Source organism: Sprattus sprattus (assembly GCF_963457725.1).
Source record: "Sprattus sprattus genome assembly, chromosome: 3".
Taxonomy (NCBI): Eukaryota; Metazoa; Chordata; class Actinopteri; order Clupeiformes; family Clupeidae; genus Sprattus; species Sprattus sprattus.
Genome location: NC_137922.1, coordinates 42,539,919 through 42,562,475, shown reverse-complemented (window position 1 = coordinate 42,562,475; position 22,557 = coordinate 42,539,919). Strand labels below are relative to the sequence as shown.

General features: G+C 48.7%; 1 protein-coding gene across 1 annotated transcript in view; it reads right to left on the bottom strand.

The window, feature by feature from the left end:
- dnmbp (dynamin binding protein) overlaps positions 1 to 22,557 on the bottom strand; it is a 52,230-nt gene that overhangs the window by 18,426 nt on the left and 11,247 nt on the right. Inside the window, exons 2-4 of the mRNA XM_080836004.1 lie at positions 18,246 to 18,403; positions 17,949 to 18,071; positions 12,528 to 14,972 (exon numbers count right to left, since the gene is read on the bottom strand). Coding sequence (XP_080692130.1) covers positions 12,528 to 14,972; positions 17,949 to 18,071; positions 18,246 to 18,390 — 2,713 coding nt within the window. The 5' untranslated portion in view covers positions 18,391 to 18,403. The remainder of the gene's footprint in view (positions 1 to 12,527; positions 14,973 to 17,948; positions 18,072 to 18,245; positions 18,404 to 22,557) is intronic.

The window sequence follows — 22,557 nt, the reverse complement described above, 5'->3', positions numbered from 1 at the left end:
TACCCCCCCCCCCCCCCCCCCCACCCCCACCCCAACTAGGACCTCTCCGTCCAGCACCTCCCCCTTCCCCACACCAGAACAAAGGGCCCCTGAAGTGAGGAACGCTACAGTGATATATGCTCCTCTCTGGCCCCAGCCAAGGCCTTTCACTGCCCTGCTACTGGGAGTGTGGAGATTAAAAGAGGCAGCCTATCATCCAGATTCATCTGTTCCAGCCTGGTCGTATTTTAAGTCAAGAAGACAGGTCCCAATAGATTTATGAGAGCTTTTGGTAACAGTTTAAAGCATGGGGGGTTTAGTTTTCTCTTATCCAGTTACACCAACGTGTTGTGAGCCAAATATATGCTCCTGATCTATGTATGTTTGAATCAGCCACGAATAAAACCCTTCGCTAACAGGCAAGACATTCATGAGGAGGCAACAGTGCAAGCCATTAAATAATTACAAGAAAACCATCCTATTACCATTTCCATTAGTGCAGGCTTAACCTTTTTCCTGCTTTAAAGGGGAGTGGGTGATCACAAAAGCAACTGGGTGCACACACTAACAGACCAGTTAGCGCATAGCTCAGCATTTCCTCAGGTCATACACCTCGAACTCAGTGCATGAAGCATGAGTATACTTCTGGGAGAGCAACACACTGGGTTCTGATGTGTTTACATGGGATCAAACTGGGTAGCCAGCTTAAATGTGAGTGTGTGCGTATGGTGGCAAATGGTGCCGTGGGTACCATGCCAATTTGTGTTTGTGTGTGTGTGTGTGTGTGCGTGTGTGTGTGTGATTGGCTCTGACCTACATTGGCTGGCTAATTCCCTGCTCGGCTCGTGACTTGAGCCTTTTGTCTAGCAAGCTGGCCCCTGACTTAACGTTGCCTGAAGACTGCCGGAACGCTGCCTTAAGGTTGCCGACCTAATCCCCTCCCCAGCCCACCGGCGCTGGCAGCTGCACCGGGATTACCAGACCAGCAACAGGCGACTCAACAGGCTAACACACACACACACACACACACACACACGCACGTAGCACTCACATACACACACACACAAACATAGGGTGTGAGGGGGGTGATTATCTTGTCCACCTGGTTGAGCATTATGACCAACTTTGCACGACTGTCCCCTTTAGCTGGCTAACATGCTACTTGTTTTTTATTCCTCTTTATCGCAGCTGACAATGTGCTGTATCACCTGTCTCTCAGTTTCCAACCTGTTTAGATCAGTGCTCCATTCAAACAAAGCTACAGGTACTGTTAGTAATCCAATTAAGTTCTCCTGAGCTGAATAGCTCGACCTATGGGAGACAGTCCCCTTCTGTAAAAAGCCTGAAATGCCTTAATGAGAGGAGTCTGCTCCTAGGTTCAGGTCAAAAGTTGATTGACAGCCAATAAACCAGCCTGCTGTGGTACCATGTGTATTTTTATATGCGTGGTCTGTGTGTGCACGCGTGTGTGTGTGAGGATGTGTGAACAGTTTCTTTTCAGAACTTCACTTTCATGCATTATGCGCCTGTGTGTGTAGGGATATGAGTGTGAGCAAATCCACATTAATGTGTCTGTGAGTGGAAATGTTTGAATGTGATTGTGTGCGTGGAGGCATGACTGCGTATGGGTGTGTGTGTGTGTGTGTGTGTGTGTGTGTGTGTGTGTGTGTGTGTGTGGTGGAAGTTGCTTATCTCTAAAAGATGACCTCACACCTCGTGCCAGATTGACTCTGAGTCAGGCTGACCTCCTGCCATAACCCCCCCCCCCCCTCCCCCCAATCTACAAGGAGAAACTCACACACATACACACACACATACAGATGCCAACACACATACATGCACACACACCAACACATACACCTACACACACACATACCAACACACACACACATCACAACACACACATACCAACACACACATACATACCAACATACACAGGCAAAAACAAACACAGACAGCTCACTCACTTACTCACTCACACACACACACACACACATTGTGATATCAGACCCAGAGACAGAGTAAAGGGGTTGGTACCAGGCACGTCCCAGGCGAGGGGCTTTGCCTCAATTTGTCTTCCTCTCCTCTCCTCTCCTGTTCCTCATCCCCTCCTCCATTCCCCTCCCCAACCCTCCTTCCTTCCTTCTCTATCCCGTCGTGCTGACACCAGGCAGAGGGATTACCCTCCAGCCACCTGCTCTATATCTCAGACACAATGCTGCGAGGAGAAGACCCGACTCCCCACGGGACACCTACAGCCGAGTCCACTCAGGCCACTTCAACAACAACCATAAACAAACCTCCGAAGCTCCTGAGAAGAGACGTTCCTCACCCCCCCCCCCCAACTCTGCCTCAAACTAGTGACTAGTGCACAGTCTCTTGGGACAGAGGGAGCTAGTTTATTTTGCCCTTGCACAAAGACAAAAGGACTCGGTATCGTTATTATGATAATACCAGGCACTCATTTAGCAGTGGGCCCGGTGCCAGGGTCTGGTCAAAGAGCTCTATGTTTGTGGACTGCTAGGGAATGTGGACAGACTGGGTTTCTTTTTGTCTCATCCGGCCATAAAAAGAACACTGATAAGTCATGAATAATAGGGCTAAAAGTTTGTCTGGGGTTTCTTAAGTGGTTAAATGAATGCTTTAAAAAAAGTATTGTCCACTGGTGCTATACTGGTGGTTGTTTTTTGGGAAATGAACTAGAACATAGTCAACAAATCTGTATGGAAACAAAGTGCTGTTGTTTTTGCTAATATATACCTGTTCAGACAGAATGCTGTCAAGATGATAAAGCAATCAAACATGACAGCGATGAGAAAGAGGGACTTACAGTGTGGGTGAAACAAAACAGAGAAAGGGAGACAGAGAGAAAAAGAAAGAGAGAGAGACAGATCAAATAAGCACGAGCACAACTCGATAAACTGGTCTCCCCACCCCTCTCGGCTTGCCTTCAAGTTCACCTTACTGAGAGAATGGACAACACTCCCACAACCTAGGTGTCAGCAAAAAGCCTAGACATGCATGCCACTACACTGTGTGTAAGACAGTCTGAGAGAGAGAGGGAGAGACAGCACCTTAAGCACTTTCAACACACTTCCTGCATTGATTACTCACACTGAAGGTCAGTGGCAGACCAATGAAAGAGTTAGAGCCTGAAAGGAGAGGCAAGAACAGGGCCAATAATGATACGTCAGTGGTCTTGCTATTACCTATCGTCTAGATATCCAACCCAGCCCCCTCTTTTGCAGCCTTTGGTGGCTGCCTAAATCTGCCATGATACTTTTTGTGCAAGGCCAGGGCTGCTGGCATTCCAGTGTTTTGGTTTTACCTGTTTTCTGTTTCCGGTTGACGGCAAACTCAGACTTCCGGAGAGCGCTGGGGGCGGTCTTCCTGTAGAAGCTGTTCCTGTCCAGCGATCCAGTGTAGCAGGGCTTCCGAGTCCGGCAGCGCCTCCCGGAGCCTTTGTCGGACCGGCCCGAGTCAGGACGGGACGGATCCCAGCAGACGGCTTCCTGGCTGTCACTACGTTCCCGGGTCAGGGTGACTTGCTCGTCGAAGGACCGTCTCTCCCGAACCGGTTGTTTGTGGTACTCCTGCTCCATCCACTCCTTGTTGGTCCTCTCCCTGTCATGGTCGTCAACGTAATCCTCATGTGTGCCCTCAGGTGTTACAGATGCTTTAAGATTCTCATACATTTCTGCTGAAGATCTGTTCTCTCGAGAGTCATAGTGGTCTTGGTCCTGGTAATCGTGGTGGTCTTTTTTCTTACCTTTACCAACGTCCCCTTCCCGATAGTCATAGTGGTCCTTGTCCCTATGCTCGTAGCGATCAGCCTCTCTGCGTTGATATCTATCTTTTTCTTTATAGTATTCCTTCTCTCTATGGTCATATCGGTCCCTCTCTTTCAGATCATGCTGGTCCCTGTCCCTTTCACCGTAGTAATCTTTTGGCTGGCGGTCGTACTGCTCTTTCTCTCGATGCTCATTACGATCATCATCTCTGCGATCATAGTCATGCCTGTTCCTTTTTCTGGAGTTACTGTGCTCCTGGTACCTGGAGTCAGCCTGTCGTGGGCTGTACCTGTCCCTGTGGTCATACTGTTTATCTTCTTTACGGTCATAGCGGTCACCCTGTCGTGGGCTGTACCTGTCCCTATGGTCAGACTGTTTATCTTCCTTATGGTCATAGCGGTCAGCCTGTCTGGGGCTATACCTGTCCCTATGGTCAGACTGCTTATCTTCCTTATGGTCATAGCGGTCACCCTCTCGTGGGCTATACCTGTCCCTGTGGTCAAACTGATCGTAATAGCTCCGACTCCGACTCTTATAATGGTCCGCCTCCCGCCTGTTGTCTATGTTTTGGTCATAATAATCCAGTTTTTCACTGCCATAACGTTCTTCACTCCTACTGCTGATGTATCGGTCTCTGTAACAGTCATCCTCATTTCTGTAGTCGTACCGTTCACCGTCACTGTACTCATAGCTCTCCTGGCGCCTTAAGTCCTTGTGGTCGTAGTAGGCTGGGTCGGCCCTGCCCTCGTAGAAGCAGTGGCCGGCCGGCCACTCCTGAGGTTTCCTAGGCTGGTGGTACACAGCCTCTGGGCTCTGGTAGACGTACTGCTCCCGTTGCTGCTGCTGTGGTGGTGGCGGCGGCGACAGGGCCTCCCTCTGCGGAACCCTGTCCCAGTCCTCGTACTCCCAGCTGGGCTGTCGATGGCCGCCGCCCGGCCTCAGGAAGGTCTGGTACTCCCAGTGCCCGGGGGAAGGTCTGAAGTCCTGTGGCCCGGTGAACTGCGGAGGCTGTGCTGCCTGCAGAGTCACAGGCATGGGCACACAGCGCTCTCTCTCCCAGCTCTCACTCACCAGCTCCTCCACACTCTTGCCCCGCCTGGGGGGAGCCCTGCTGTAATCCCAGGGCGCGGTGCCAAATGGGCCCGGATGGCCCAGAACCACCTGGCCCTTCATGCTGTCACTCTCTGTTGACACTTGCTGCCTGTGCACGTAAGTCGCTCTCGTTGACGTTAGCTTCCCGTGTGCTTACATTCCAAGGCGCCACAGTTCCAGTGTGGACTGCACCTGTTAGACATGCTCTTGCTGTTTCCACACTTCTCTTTCTTTTAGTCTTTCTCACTCACTCACTCACTCTCTTTAACTCTGTCAAACTCACATACTCCGCGACTGCTGCCTGGACAGAACTGCCCTGCAATGACGCTCTGAACAGTGAGAAACTCAATCCTTCTCCTCCCTCAACCAACCTCGGCCAATAAGAGAAGAGAGGGTGGAGGGTGAGAAGGAGGGGTGAAGGGGAGGAGGGAGTGAGAGGGAGAAGGAGGGAGAGGGAGGGGGAGAGGGAGGGAGGGAGGCTCTCAGGGTTAACTATTGAGTGAAGGAGTCACATGAGTGGTGGATTACAGCGTGCTGCTCCTGGGCCAACGATTGGTTGGATTGTGCAGGAAAACACAGGATGGCCCTGGCAGATGCCCCCTCTGACACACACAGCACACACACACAGACAGCACACACACACGCATAGTCACACACACACTAGCTTTCCAGTGGAGGAAGCAGTCTTATCGTCACCACCGCCAACAACCCCCCTTCCTTTTTTTCTTTCAAAACTTCTCAGATGTGTTTTTAAAGTCTTGGCACGATGCCACGGACAAAACAGCTTCCACCACCCCACCCCACCCCACCCCACCCCACTGGGGCTTTTGTTTTTCCTGCAATTTTTTCACAGCAGTTTCCAGTTTCACTTATTTCTTAAGTGACCATTAGCATCTACCTGCACTGAGCTTTCAGATGCTAATGCATCAGGTAGTGCAAAACACCGTCTCAGTAACTGTGCAATCATGAGTTGCAAGGTCTCCAGCTATTCCACGGAGCTCATTAGAAAAACATGTCCACTAGAACGTGTTTACTGTGTTGTCAGGAGCACATGGAACCTTGTTTGTCCCACTTCTTCCACAGCCGCGATGTCAATGAATGACAAAGAGAAGAGATTCCCATGATTTGATTTAAAGGGCTGAGAAAAAAAAACCTTTCATGTTTGCTCAGAGGGACGACCTGGGAAAGGGTTGGACAGAGGACGATTATTCCAGAGCGTATGGCCCAGCGGCGAACGTGAGGCACAATGAGCTATTGTTGCTGGCTGTCCCTGGGTTCAGAGGCAGAGGGATCTTTTCTCTGTGAGAAAAACCCAGACCTATTCAGGCATGGGGAGTATAGTATACCAGCCCCCCTTCTCTCTCTCTCTCTCTCTCTCTCTCTCTCTCTTTCTCCCTGCGCAATCAAAAGACCCAATTATGAGAGGGAAGCATATTTAAAGTCCTTCCATCATGGCGGCACACACACACACAAACACACTCTCTCGCCTAACACAAACACACACCCGACACCACACACATGGTCAGAAGCAACACAGAAACTTGTGGGCAGAAATTGAGGGTTTCAGCTGAAGCTGATCCTTTAGTTGCATGACAACAAATTTGTCGTCAATGGTCCAGTGGAAATCCAAGAGCCTTAACATTCGGATCAACGCTTTCCTTTCAGCTTGTTCCTCAAGTTCAAGTGTTTTCTTCTTTTTTTTTTTTTACGGAGCTTTGCGTTAATCTTCAATGTTAAAAAAATCTCGCGTTACCTCACACAGACCTAACCGAAACTGTGTGTTCATATTCTTCCTCCACAGGGGCATCAGGTGCGACATTCCTGTTGCGCAAAAAAAGCTCCCGTGTCCTCTGCCATGTAGTTTAACTTCTCACTCTTCCTGACTTACGACAAACATCCTCCTCAGCTTTCCTGAAAGTGGTAAGCTTTGTTTACTTCAGAAAGTGACAGCGATGGGTCACAAATATGCAGTCTTGGTCAACCTTACCTGGCAGTGCAGTGGTGTTACATGCAGGGTAATTGGGGGGGGGGCAGGGGTGGGAATCACACAAGTGAAGCTCTGAGGGGAATATGATACCTCACATTGTGGTTTGTGGATGTCTCTGTGTCCTGGGACGGGGAGGTCTAGTTTTGCCCTTTTATAAAAGACTGGAGGGTGTGTGTATGTGTGTGTATGAGAGAGAGAGAGAGAGAGAGAGAGAGAGAGAGAGAGAGAGAGAGAGAGAGAGAGAGAGAGAGAGAGAGAGAGAGGGAATGTCTCGGTAGGTGTGTGCATGGTGTGTGAGAGAGAGCTCCCAGTTCCTTTTAACAAACTCTGACATCCACACATCAAAACCTGTTAAAGAGATAATGACTTGCAGATACTCCCTTCTTGCCATTTCAACTTGATTGCCCAAAGGACACAACACAAGAACCAAAACCAACATGCTACTGAAGCGATTTATTCTAACAAACTCAGCCTCCGCCCCAATAACAAGACTCCCTTCCCCGCCCATTCACAGGCAGCTGGTTAGACGCCCAACCTGAATGGGGTCCTCACCGCAAGGCCCCAGAGCCTGTGGGAGACTGAAAATGAACTATTAATGAACGCTTTAATCGCCTCAGAGCTCCACTGAGTCTCCATTTACGCCCCATAAGGGGGCAGCGGGAGGGATGAACGGGAGGCGAGGCGCAGGGGCCAGTCACGGACACGGTGGCGGGCCCTCTCCCTCCCTCCCTTGTTCCCTCGTTCCCCCACTCTCTGCTGGAGAAGCCCCCCAGTGCAGAGCCCTCTCTGTGGGAAGCATTCTCCCAGAAGAGGAGAGGGGAGGAGAGGACGGGTGTCATCTCAGCAGCAGGAACTTGAGAGCTCCCCGAAAGATAGAGCGCAGGACAAAAGGAACCGGTTGAGGAATGAGCTTGGAGAGGCCCTCTTTCTGCTCTCCACTCTGCTTTATGCAATTGCTTGCTCTCTCTCTTTATCTCGCTTTTCTTTATCCCTTTCTCTCTCACTCTCTTTATGTCCCTATCTCTCTTCAATTCTACAGCTTTATCCCCATCTCAGTTTATCTCTCTCAGACTGTTTTTTGTTCTTCAAGTTATGTTGTGGAGTCTTATATCCAGAGTTTTTTTATGTAGTTAAAGATAAAAGTTATGTACTATTGTACTTTTGTATTTCTGTTCATTTTCAAGCCATTCTACCTCATACCTTCTTTCTCTCTTGTCCTGATGTCTCCCCCTTCTGTTCAACCCTTACCCAATATACTCCATAGTTTAGCTCCTCCTTTAGAAAAAGAAAACCAACCCAATAACACCCTCCTCACTTCATCCTCTGACCGGCCTTCAGGACTTTGCTCTCTCCCCTTCAAGTCAAGCCGCTGCTCAAAGTTACAGCTAGCGGCTCCATGACTTTCCACTTTCCGTGAAACAACAACAACCCACTATTGTTCTCCACCCACCCTGGTGCATCGTAACACACCCTGTCAGGATGTGGAGAGCAAAACACACACTTTTGAACAGTGTGTAAGGAGAAACCAGTGGGGGGAAGACCTGTAACTTAGACTGGGGCCAGAGCTGCTTTTCCTGGCCCCTCGCTGTGTTCTCTATTGTGTTGGCCTGTGTGGAGACGCAATGTCTAATTACATGGATCTCCACATAATGACACCAAAGAGATAGTGAAACTGGTGATTAGTCCGCGATCCAAAAGCGATAAGTATGGTTGGAAAGTGGAATGGATGGAATGTTATATTTAACTGGGCTGGTTTATTGTGGATCTGTGTAGAAGGAGGGCCTCTGAATCTAAATGTAATATCTGATCTTTGGTCTTTGAGATAAAGGTTCCTGCTCACAGTCACAGTCACACATGTGTTTCCTTAATGTAGGGGTGTGTCTCGTACACAGGTTCATTCCCAACATCAGCAATCCCATTCTTGGGAAGTAAGTAATATAACATAAGAGTTTTATAACATCACCAGAGATATTTTACAGGGTCCCAAGACCGTACACTCCGTGTGTCTACGAAGATCGAAAATAAAAAGCCTGTCAAACTCTGTGTTAAATAGTCATAACAGTGGACACGCCTGTGCACCAAAGAAAAAAACAACCCTTTAAAGCAGCAAGTAGGCACAGCCCTGGGCTGACCTGTCCACAGCTGCGTTTGTACACACTGATAAAAGAGGCAGCCATGGCCCAAGCAAAACAAATACTGGAGCCTTTTCAGTGCCCCTGATAAAATTCCTCTCTGCTCCCCTAGTGATGCCAAACATAAGTCACGTCGCTCACATAAGACGCAGGTCAGTCAAGGAGTGTACACAGCTTTTGTACACAGTCATTGTGTGTGTGAATGTGTGTGTTTGTGTGGGCGTATGTGTGTGTTTTTCTGTATTTATGTGTGTGCTTGTGGGTATATGTGTGTTTTTCTGTATGTATGTGTGTGCATCTGTGTGTGTGTGTGTGTGTGCATGTGTGGGTATATGTGTCTGTTTTTCTGTCTTGGTGTTTGCGTTGCGTGTGGCTATATGTGTGTGCTTTTCTGTATTTATGTGTGTGCATCTGTGAGTTTTGTTTGTGTGTGTGTGTGTGTGTGTTCCTCCCACTCCCTAGTAACATGATTGCTTGTCAAAGCCTGCAAGGCCTCCAGCTTTGGCTGCAAGCTGCGAAACATGTGAAAGCATGTGAGACTAAGATCCTCAAACACGATTTTCATAGCGCGGACCCTCTATACAAAAGGGAGATATATATACCTAACCACTCACACATAATAGCCGTTTAGCCTAGCAGAAACTAATTTATGTTGTAGAACATCTAATCAATTATAACATAAACATATACAAACCTACAAACAAACAAACACACACACACACACACACACACACACACACACACACACGCACACACGCACATACACACACACACACACACACGCGCGCGCACACACACACACACACAGCACCTTGACATGGATTTAAGACACGCACAATAGTCCCCTAATTTCTGTCACAAAAACATACCATTGGACTGCAAACCCTGAACTCAAGAACCCTCCCGCATGGGCCCAGCTTAGCCAACACACCACAACAGATCATTCTGACCCACCTTTCCCTCCCCCTCCTGATCCTACCTGGCCTGCGTTGGGGGGCGCGTGTCCCCAGGACGTGGCTGAAGAGGGCGGTTAGCCGCACCATGGGCTTCAGCAGCGAGCTCCAGAGACGAGCCCGCATCCCAGAGCCCCCTGGCAGGGACATCCTCCTCACCGCGTCTCACCCAAACCAAACTAAACCACTACTGACTTCCACCAGAACATGCCCCCGAAGAGCAGGAGAAGGGACAGATGAGAAGAACACAGGAGAGAAGGAAAGAGAGAGAGAGAGAGATAGAGAGAGAAAGAGAGAGGCCTCCCTCTCACCCTAGGCCTGGAATGCACCTCATGTGTATGTGAGAAAGGCCGTGCTGGCTGGGGTCGGCATTCCACACCCCCATGTCGTGCGATGGCTAAAAGCAATTAAGAGTCCATTAGCTTGTGATAATAAGCCCCGTTCGTGGCCACCATCTAAAACGTTTGGGGAACTCCGAAACTTTAAGGGAAAGCGAAACATTAACCTTGCTTACTCTTCTGTCACCACAGAGCACATCTTTATCTGTGTCAAAATATAAACAGCCACACGAAATTCATCTGATTTAATAAATCAGCTTATGGTGAAATGAGCTGTTGAGCTGCACACAACAAAGTTAAGATTTTAGTGAAACAAAATTAAGCAGCACTGAAGCTGGGAGGTCAGAGAGAGATCTCGAGGACTGATGCAGTGCACTGACATGTATGTATTTAAACGATGGTCATGAGTGCTGGTCTGAGCCCAAGTCAGACTCTCTTGCTCACCGGGCTCTTGTGAGCACTCACCTCTGGGTTGGCACGGTTACAGTCCCAGACCTGTGACTCAGCGGTGACTCCGCCAACACTGAGCAGCGGAGGTCCTTTCAGACTTCTTCTCACCACTACGGGGATTAATCTTTCCTTTAATATGAGGCTTCACTTGGGGGAAACCCATAACTCCCATCTCCTTACCTGGAGGCTAGGTGAGAGGTCATCTTCTAATTAGGTGTGGAGATGACACTCCTCTAGCATCTAAAAGTAGGACACTAAAGACTGGACTGAATTTCCCTACCGTGATTAATAAAGGTTCATCTTATCTTATCTTATCTTAGGACACTAAAACCGTACCTTAAGTAAGTCCCAGTAACTCAGCAGGCCCTGATGTTCAAGGACCACCAACAACACATGTAAACCAACTCATGAAAGAAGTCCGAAACAAAATCAGCTGCCCATATAATGAAGCTGAGTTATAATAAACACCCTAACTCCCGGACAACCTCCACACAGAGAAGATGGATCTCCGTTCAGTGATGTGTCCACACATACAGTACATATTTCCCTACAGGTCAAAGAACGTGGTGCCGACATTCCTGGAAAGGCCAGGGTGGAGTGACGGCCCCCCAGGACACACATAACATCACACGCCAGTGCTGGGATACAGGACATGAGACCAGGGAGACAGAGAGGACGTACAAGCAGGTACTACTTCCTTGTTTCATAAGGACGAATGGGATGAGTAAGAATAGTAATAATAATAAACTTTGCAGCTCAAAGTGTTTAACAGCAAATAAATTATGCGCACAAAGAAATTACATGCTTCCAGTAACTGAGAATTGATTTTAAGGTCCTTCTCCTTACATAAAAAGCCCTTAATGGAGTTTGTGTAGCAATTTAGGCTGCGCAACCATGTGAGTCAAGCGTAAATAAGCCCTGTTGACTCATATTCTTAATGTCACTGTAACAGGAAGTTAAAGGTGTGACAAGTGACACACCTTGTTAGGACAACACTCATTTGCTTCCTACAGTAGACAGTACTACTACAGCACCAAACTGAAACATGGTTTTGATGTAGTACAAACACTGAAGAAGTTTTCTTGAATATGTCATGGATGGTGAAATGAGGGCTGAAGAAAAAAAAAAACTGTCTCCTTCCGTGAGTGATCAACACAATCTTGCTCTTACTGAGCCTGCGGTGCAATTTCACACAGCGACGCATTTTAGACTACGACACATTCAAATGCGCCATGCCCCCAGGGATCCTGTCATGCAGTCACTCAGAGGAGGCCTGCTAGCCAAACTGACAGCAGCATGGAGATTGAGAGTGACTTAGACTGGGCTGTCATTTATGAGAGGGTGCACAACAGGACGAGGAGGAGGCTTTAAAAACACGCTCCTGAGCAGTACCCCTCACCTGATGCACCCTTCCCTACACTGCAATGGCAACAAGACACCCAGTGTTCGTGCACAATGCCTCAAACAACACTCCCAAAACAACTGCGTGACTAAATCACAAGAAATGTCTCTCTGTAAACAACTGAACATAAATCTTTCAAGAAACATTTCCTGTTAGGTAAGTGATACTAAGTCTTTCATTAAAGGTGCGCTTCTTGATTGTAATCTAATACACTCTACTACCCGAACTAAGCAATACACTAGTTTAGCCAATCAACCACGTCGGTTGGCTGTTGGGTTCAAATATCAGCAATCTTTCACTAGGATAGGAATAGCACCTTTAAAGCTCCTCTACTGTTTTCACACCCATCCCTGATGTATGTATGTGTGTGTGTGTGTGTGTGTGTGTGTGTGTGTGTGCTTACCTTGCAGCTGCAGCTGCTGCTGCTCGAGAGTGAGCGTCTCCACAGTGTAATTGCAGAACTCCAGGTTCTCCAGGGCCTGCATGCGTGCCGTCGCGTCCTCCTCCTCCTCCAGCATGGCGCTCAGCTCCTGGGCCGTGTGCGTGTACGCCTCGATGTCGTGCTCCACCTCCTGCAGCCTGAGCAGGAGCTGGTACTGCTCCTGCTCGCGCTCCCTCTCCTCGTGCTCCTGCTCCAGCCTGCGCACCATCTCCATGGCCTCCTCCTCCTCCTGCGCCTCCAGGTCGTCCACCAACAGCGCCTCCTCCAGGGGAACGTCGTCCCCGGGCTGGTGCTCTTCTTCCTCCGGGGTGAAGAAGAGGTTTGGAGGGGGAGCGGGAGGACGGGTCCCCGGGGCAGAAGGTGGGGGTCTGGGGGCAGGACGGGCCGGCCGCAAAGGGGGCGGAGCCAGACGGCCGTTGGAGATAGGAGGAGGGGCCGGTGGTCGCTGGAGTCGAGGCCGGGGGGGAGGCGGGCGGAGTGTCAAACGCCGCTCCAGGGAGGAGTAGGCTGAGCCGGAAGGGGACGAGGAGGAAGAGGAGGGGCCCTGCGGCAACAGGAGGCGGTCTAAAGGGGAATGGGATGAGCCTCTGAGAATGTCGTTCTCTGAACTGAAGTCCATGATGGAGAAGTGGCGCGCCACTTGAGAGGCCCAGGGGTCTCCTAAGTCCTCCTCGCCCCCAACTCCTCCTCCACTAGTTCCAGTGTGACCAGGCAGGATACTGTCAAACTCCAGCAGCTGCTGGGACAACTTGGTCTCCAGTTGACCCGTAGAAGAAGTCAGCAGGTCAAGTGTCCGTGAGCTGGGGAGGAGGCCATTGGAGCTACGACCCTGCGACTGGGGCTGATACTGGGGCTGGGCCTCAAACTGGGGTTGGGACCTGGACCACACGTTCCAGTGATCACCATGACTCCCTCTGTCGGCTTCGCTCGCGCTGGCGTGGCGGCCGAGCTTCTTGGGCTTTCCCCGCAGGTGTCCACTCGAGCTGAAGGCGAACGAGCCTCTGGAGAAAGGGCTCTTGCTGTGGTGCTTGGTTCCAGGGGCCGCGTGGTGGTGGTGGTGGTTGTGATGCCCCGTCAAGGAAGAGAGGGCTCGACCGGGTAGTCCACCCAGGCGGGAGGTCCTGGAGCCGGGCGCAGAGTGCATGCCTGGTGCGGCGGAGTGGTTGAGGCTGTTCTGCCGGTTTTGGCTCAGCGCTTGCTGGCTGGGCCTGGGTGGCAGCTGGGGTCTGGATGGCGTGGGACTTCCAGAGCTGGTCCTCTGAACCTCCCTGTGGCCCCCTCTGTTGGGCCCCAGTGCTGGGGGTGGGGGCCGCGTTCTGGCAGGTTTCTCCACTGCTTGCGTCTGGTGGGCAGTTGTAGTGGTCTGAGTCCTAGCTCTCTCCCTAGCAGAGGTGGTGGTGGAGGTGGAGGAGGTTGAGGAGGAGGAGGTGGTGGTGGTGTTGCAGGGAGAGTCCTCCATCCACTTGCCACTCTCCTCCTCCCGACGCTCAAAGTAGTCCAGGTCCCACACAGTGTGGTCCTCCTGGGGCTCCCAAGCCTCACTGTCCTGCTGCAATGCATTCTGGACCTGCTGATCAGACCCGTACTCCGATACATACTCATCCACAACCTCTATCTGTGTCATTGGGGTAATGTCACTAGTGGTTTCGGGGGGCACTAAGGCCCGGCCGTCGTCCTCCATCTTGATGAAGCGATGGGGGAAGATGCCCCTCTGGCCATGGAGGACCCCCTCAAGCCACCCATCGTCTAGCGTGTTCACCACCTGTATGCGGTCGCCCACGTCAAAGTCCAGTTCCCCAGGCTCTAACGCCCGGAAATCATAAAGCGCCACGCCGTACACACCATCCTCTTCTTCCTCCACCTCCTGCTCTTCCTCTCTCCCCTCGTCTTCCTGCTCCTGTTCCCTCTCTCCCTGCAGCACGATCTCCACCTCTTCCTCCTCATCTTCCTCTTCCTCATCTTCGTCTCGATGGGCCCGAGTGTCCTGATAATAATCATACCCCTGTCCTCCGTCGCCGCCTTGCATCACGTCACGCGGGTCCTCTAGCGTGCGAAGCGGGGCTAGCAGCTCTACGAAGCCTTCGGGGAAAGTTCCGGAACGCCCGTCCAGCTCGCCCAGGAACCAGCCTGGCTCAGGGAGGCCCACGATGGTGATGAGGTCACCCTCGCGGAAGTCCAGCTCCTCGTCCAGCTGGGCGTGGAGGCTCATGAGGGCGCGGGCCATGCCCAGGGCGTTGGGCGGCAGCTCGGTGGCCTGGGCAGCCTGCGCCTCCTGCAGGCGGCGGGAGAGGCCAGACAGGTGGAGCTCCTTCATGCAGGAGCAGGGGAAGAGGCCACGGGCACCCCAGGCGTCCCGACCACGCTGCCATGCCGCATTCAGACGACCCTCTACCACCACCACATCACCTACAGGGAGGGATTTAGCAATATTATATACTACAGGTATACATACTCAAACATACACTGTATGCATATGAATATGTACAGACACACTCACTATAGATACATATAAGCATGACAAAATTGCTTTTGTCCTAAAATTAAAATCAACCTAGCCACAGACAGACTCATGCATAACCACTGACCTGGGATCAGTGTTATTTAGAGGGGAAAAGGAGATTCCAGAACCCCACAAAGACATACACATGCACAAACACACACACTCACACACACACACACACACACAGCCCTAAGCATTCAGGGAGGTAGGACCGTCCTGCCCGGAGAGGTCACAGAGGGCGCATTCCTCCAAGCGCCATACTCCACCCACTATTGTGTCCGAGGCAGAAACTGGAGCAGCACTCCTCGTGTCACAGCCGCAGCCAACAGAGGAAATGAATCTCATCCACTTGACAGGAACGAAGGAAATACTACAACAAAACACCTCTCTAGCACACTGTACAGGAAATAATATCTGTGGAACAGAATGCAGTGGGGATTTGGGTGGTGTGGGTAGAGTACAGGAGTTTGGAAAGCCTCTAGGACTGAGCAGTTAGCCAAATTAGCTTTGCATAATGCTTAACTGCAGAGTATTGCCATGGAGCCAGGAGCTGGATGACCTTATGTAAGAATGCCAGATAATCAAAACACACTCTTCACACACAGCAACCCACAGGCTCACCGCGGCACCTAGTGGACTAAAGAGGCAGTGGGGAGAACACACACACACACACCCACACACACACACACACACACACACACACACACACACACACACACACACACACACACACACACACACACACACACACACACACACATACACACACACACACACACACACACACATACACACACACACACACAGACAGATTTCTAAAAACTCTTTCAGCTGTTATGAAGTGAATAGCAGAGCCTGAATAGTAAAGTGCTGCTGGAAAAGACGATGTCAAATCAGCACTCTGTTAAAAGGGTGATGAAGTAAGCAGCTGAGTTCAGAGACTGTAGTATGCAGTCGATAGTATAAAGAAATAGTAGTAGTTCAGAGACTGTAGTATGCAGTCAGTAGTATTTAGAAATAGTAATTCAGAGACTGTAGTATGCAGTCAGTAGCATATAGAAATAGTAATTCAGAGACTGTAGTATGCAGTCAGTAGCATATAGAAATAGTAGTAGTTCAGAGACTGTAGTATGCAGTCAGTAGTATTTAGAAATAGTAGTAATTCAGAGACTGTAGTATGCAGTCAGTAGCATATAGAAATAGTAGTAATTCAGAGACTGTAGTATGCAGTCAGTAGCATATAGAAATAGTAATTCAGAGACTGTAGTATACAGTCAGTAGCATATAGAAATAGTAGTAGTTCAGAGACTGTAGTATGCAGTAGGGGTGTAAAAAAGAATCGTTTTGCATCGATGCATCGATCCAACAGCCGACGATACGATGCATCGACACGTCCGCAAGAGTATCGGTTTAAAAAAAAAAAAAAAAAAAAAAAAAAAAAATTTTTTTTTTTTTTTTACTTTTTGTTGCTAGTGCACTTTGATGAGTATTTCTATTTTATAGTGAATGAAGTAGGCCTACAGGGGTATTTTTTGTTACCATTTGCTGCTACTAGTGCACATTTGCACTCATTGCACTGATTTTGTGGAGCATTGTCATTTTAAATTGAATTAACTACAGGCCTATTTTTTGTTACCGTTTGCTGCTAGTGCACTTTTGCACTGATTTTGTTGAGTATTGTTATTCTATAGTGAATGTGGTATAGGCCTATTTTGTTACTTAACACTTTGTACAGTACTTTTTGATGCAAGGCCTTTCAGAATCTATAACAGGGGCATTATTATTTTTCAGTGAATGAGGTCGTCATAGGCCTAGGTGGAGTACAACTTTTCTACTTCTGTTATTGGCTGTTGTTTCTCAAATGCATAACGATATAACAGCTTTCATTGATTTATTTCAAATCTGAAACATTGTCTAGCCTGTAAGGTAAAAAAAAAGAACAAATTAATCGAATCGAATCGAATCGTATCGTGGTGTATTCATGAGTATCGAAAATAATCGAATCGTTGGGTCAGGAAATCGATACTGAATCGAATCGCCATGATGGGTGTGATTTACACCCCTAGTATGCAGTCAGTAATATATAGAAATAGTAGTAGTTCAGAGACTGAAGTATGCAGTCAGTAGCATATAGAAATAGTAATAGTCCAGAGATGCAGTCAGCAGTTTACAGTAGTATACAGCCACCCCTTAATGTCTAAAACTCAAACTGTAGAGCTCTGAACTAGATTGTGGAGGTTTGAGGGAGAAGCTCTCAGTGGAGGAGCTGAGACAAATCAAGTATACCTCTATGGTACTTCTGAGCCAGCTGGCCATTACAACCCAATTCAAGCCCACCCAGAGGGGTACGTGCTATACGTAGAAACATGTAGAAACAGTCAGGTAGAAACACACATCACAAGACCTAATAAACTGGAGAGGAAAGTCTTTGAACTGGAAATGGAAAGGCTAGAGGAGTGCCTAAGCTAATCACAGTACTTTTACCTGGTTTGTAGGACATTACTGATCGCTGCTTAATAAAAAATCAATCAAACTGGAGCAGAAGGGAGGGGAAGAGACAGATCAGTGTTAATGTAACACAGCTTCACAGGACAACATCGGAGCTCCATTCTACTGCCTTGGCTTGCATTACCTCACATTGACTAAACCCATGAGTGCATGAATTAAACACTTGAATGTTCTTTGAGCACACGTGATTTACTTGGTCAGTGTTTTGGACAACATCTATGGATGAAAGTATCAGACAATGCTGACGTGCCACTTATTTGTTGCCGTTTGACCGTAGTGATCACCTCATCAGCATTGACTCTAGACAGTGAAATGGCTCTGAGAGCCACGTGTGTGCTGGGTGCATAAGGCAGGGACTAAAGCAGGGGCTTTACCTCTCTTCAGCTTCAGGTTGCCGGGCTCCGCGGAGCTGAAGTCATTGATACACACGAGAAGCTCATCTCCGGGCTTGGAGCTGGGGATGGTCACGGCCTCAACGAAAGTGCTGGGGAACTGGCCTGTGAACAGAGGAAAGAGAGAGAGAGAGAGAGAGAGAGAGAGAGAGAGAGAGAGAGAGACACACACAGAGACAGAGAATGAGGGGGACAAACGGCCCATCAGAACTGAAACAGATGAATAAAGCTGAATAAAAGAACCAAGACCCTTCCAGCTGGTTTACCCTCCGTACACACCTGTGACTCCGTCTTTTTTGCCAAGCAGCCAAAACTCGTCGACCACGCTGAGAACCTCGATGACGTCACCCACGAAGAGAGGGAGCTCCTCCGAAACGCTGGGAAGGAACTCAAAGACCGCACGCGCCACCGAACCAGCCTCCATCTTCACTCATCACCTGTGCAGAAGGGAAAATGAAAGAGTGCAGAAAGAAATGGAAAGAGTGAGAGAAAGATAGAAAGACAGGAGGAGAGAAAGAAAAATTAATTAATGAATGAATGAAGGTAAGAAAGAGAGTGTGAAGGAGAGGTGCAAGAGAGGGGAGGGGGTCAAATTATTATAGCGAGGATAAAGACCCTTTTTCATCTTCCAAATGCTCTTTGAGATGCATTAACCAGTTCTGTCCACTAGGTGTCTCACCTCCAAACAGTTGTGTGGCACACAGAACTACAGAATGTCTGAGAAGGAGGGAGGTGCTGATTTGGGTTGATAAACAAACTCTCCATGTAACAATAACATTATCAAATACACCCGGTTGCCAGACAGCACATATTCGATCTCGCTCAAGGGGCGTACGTGTGGGCGCGGTATGGGAAGCAGAAATCCCCCCGTCCAAAGTTAACATGCCAATGAGTCATAAAGTCCAGTGAGTGTGTGTGTGTGTGTGTGTGTGTGTGTGTGTGTGTGTGTGTGTGTGCGCGCGTGTGTGTGTGTGTGTTATGAGTTATTTTCTGGGCATGTCCTGAGATGCAATGACAGACCCTTAAAACCCAAAGGTTCATCCAGTCCAGATCATACCAATAAATCAAGGTTCACAGGGGTCTGTGAGGGCGAACGCAACATGAACAAGAACACACACATACACATGCATACACAAACACACAGACTTACACACGCATACACACACACACACACGCACAAACACACATATATACAGTATACAGGCTTGAAAACACAAACACACACACGCTCACAACACTTGCCACATTATCACAGAGGAGAGCAATGATTATGCTCGCATTAAGTTCAAGTCACTTATGCTTGCCTACAAAGTGCTTACTGGTTCTGCTCCCACCTACCTAAATGCTCTTGTAAGGGCAAATGTTACACCCAGGACGCTGCGCTCATCCAGTGAGCATCATCTGGCACTGCAAGCACGGCAATCCAGACTATTCACAGTTGTAGTTCCACGTTGGTGGAACGACCTGCCTAGCACTACCAGAGCAGGGGCGTCCCTCTCTACCTTCAAGAAGCTCTTGAAGACCCAACTCTTCAGAGAGCACCTCCCTTCCTAGCTGGCACCTTGGCTTAACTTGCACTTAACCAGTGACAGTCCCACACTTCTATTTTCTTTCTATGTCGTTTTCTAGTTCTTGAAAAAAAAAAAAAAAAAGCAGTATTTATTGTTACACCAGGTTTTATTGCTATTAGCTTGACTGTTCTCTCCCTTGTACGTCGCTTTGGACAAAAGCGTCTGCTAAATGACTAAATGTAAATGTAAATGTTCCAGATGAATGGAAGATTTCCAGAGGATTTGATTGCTTTTTTGTGTGACAGAGACAGAGACAGATGTTATCACTTCCATCAATATTAACCTTTACATTCTATTCCAGAGATAAGACATAGATGTAAGATAACAAATTGTTGGGTCGAGATTGAGAATGTAGTAAAAAAAGAGAGGATGACTAAGAGTGAGAAATACAACCAGAAATGGAAAAAGGAAAAAGAAGGAATGGGGCCCTTAGAGAAAAAAAGACAGAGAGAGACAGAGAAAGAGAGGGTGAGAGAACTTGGAGAGACAGAGTGACCAAACAGGAGCGGACGAGGCCGCATGTTGTGGGAATGAATGGCCTCTCTGTGTGGCATTTGTGTGTCTGAGTGCATGTCGTCAGTGTGTGTGTGTGAGTGAGACGCCCCCGCCCCTCCCTCTCCCGTCGTGTCGGGTTCAGTCGGCCAACAGGTGACCCTCCTCTGAGACAGGTCAACCTGTTAACGACATCTCCATGACAACGCTCTCCAGACGCCTGGCTGGGTCTGGCCAGGTGCGTACATGTGCTCTCTATACAAGTGTGTGTGTGTGTGTGTGAGAGAGTGTGTGTGTGCGCGTGTTAGTGTGTGTGTGTGTGTGTGTGTGTTCCTGTCTTTCTCTCTCTCTGAGTTTGTATACAAATAAGAAGATTCTTATACTGTATGTGTGAGAGAGAGAGAGAGAGAGAGAGAGAGGGAGAGAAAGAAAGAGGGAGAGAGAAAGAGAGGGAGTGCCTGAGTGTTTTGATGTTTCTGTGTTTCTATGTTGGTGTATATAAACACACGAGCGAGAGAGAAAGAGAGGCAGAGAGAGAGAGACAGAGGGAGTGTTCCGCAGAAATAGTGTAAGATTACTCCACCGCTCCCACACAGGCTTACAGACACACAAACAACGCCTAATCCACTGTCCAGCAGAACAAACAAGTTTCCTCACACATGATCTGAAAGACTACCTGACCTCACACCTTTTGTGTGCCAGAGTACAGAAATGGGAACCAGTAAGAACAGCTGCAAAATATCCCAAGGCCTTTTCCATGTTTACGTTCACAGTGAATGCCTTGATGCCTTGATGCGGCCTTCTACCTCCCTCCCTCCCTCCCTCTATCTCGCTCTCCTTCTCTCATCTCTGTTTTCTCTGCATCCACTTCCTTCCTTTATCTCATCTTCATTCCTGTCTTTAAAAGTGAGTCAGAGAAAGAGAAACTGTTTGTATGTGTTTGTTCTCAGTGTGGTCACCTTTATTTACAGGACATGCTTTAGCACAGGCAGTCCTAGGGGGACAAATGTGAAGTGCCACCATTATAACAACAACAACAAACCAGATCAGAATAAGGAAATCTGAGGTTTCTACCAGTTGGGGAGTTTGTCTTGAGTTTTGCTGGCTATTTTCTTTTTATTGCTACAACAAAAGTTCAGTTGTCGCTTAGAAATTAATGTATGTTGAGATTGTGCTCTTTAGAGGTTGTGCGTACCTCAGTTTTCTTTTTCCCAGACAGACCACAAACACGCAAACACATCAGCAGACATCTGGGTAACTAGAACAAATGTCTTGAGAGCTCACAAAAGCCCACCCGAAACCCTAATACATCTTTAATTTCTCCCAGGCATTCTGTTTCATTACTGCCAGTTGTGCATAGCTGATCCAGTCATTTGCTCAGAGTTAGTTAGAAACTCCTCAGATGTTCCTCCATTAGGTTTGAGCAGGCTGCATGTGTTTGTTTGTTTGTTTATGTGCGTGTGGGTGTGCGAGAGAGAGAGAGAGAGAGAGCTGTGTTTGGTGGGGTAGGGCGTGTGTGTTGTGTGTATGTGCACACATGCGTGCTGTGCACAACTGCTCAGATTACTGATCGATGAGTAATCAATCAAACCCCAGTATGAATCCACAGGGGCGGAGCAGTGCAGGCTCCTCTGAGGGCCATCTTCTGTTACTTCAGAGCAGCCAGCCTCCAGACGCCTGCACACGCAGCTGCTCACCGGCTGTGGGACACGCACTGTGTCACCATCAGATCAACTTTCATCTAGCGGTGGACAGAGATGTGTGTGAGTGTGTGTGTGTGTGTGTGTGTGTGTGTGTGTGTGTGTTTGTGTGTGTGTGTGTGTGTGTGTGTGTGTGTGTGTGTGTGTGTGTGTGTGGCTATGAAAGGGTGAATGTATGTGTGTGTTTGTGAGAGTGAGAGAGAGAAAGAATAGGTGAGTGTGTGTGTAAATGTGTGAGTGAGACTGTAAATGTGTGTATGACTGTGTGTTTCCCTCTCTGAGAAAAGCAGACACCTATCATGAGCAACTGGCACATCATACCCCAAAAAGACCTTGTTCCTTTTGATAGGGGCCCTCACCTGTGGTTAGGCCACAGTGATCTCAATTATCAGTCTGCATCACATCCAGGTGTGGCTCAGCTATGCTTCTTTCGCCTATGTGTTCTCCTACGCTAAACCTGCATGGAGACATCCACAGGTACTCAACCTGGCCGTGCCTGCACATGTCCAGGGGAGTCTGTCTGTCTGTCTGTCTTCCTCATGTGGGTCCCCCCCTCTCTTGTCTCTCCCTCTTCCTCTATCTCTCCTGGATCAGGCCGGATCTTGGTGTTGGGAACGAGAAACGAAAGGGCCTTCAGAGGTGGATTCCTCTCATGGGTGTTAAAAGACTCAGCTCAGCCAGTAAAAGCTGCGCAAACAAACTTTCCCAAGCAAGTTCGGGCCTGGCTTGGGCAGATTTGGCCCCGAGATCGAAAGGATTGGAGTCATTCTCAGACAACGCTAGTCAGTGCCTGTGGGGAAGCCCAGCTCAGTAATCACCTAATACACA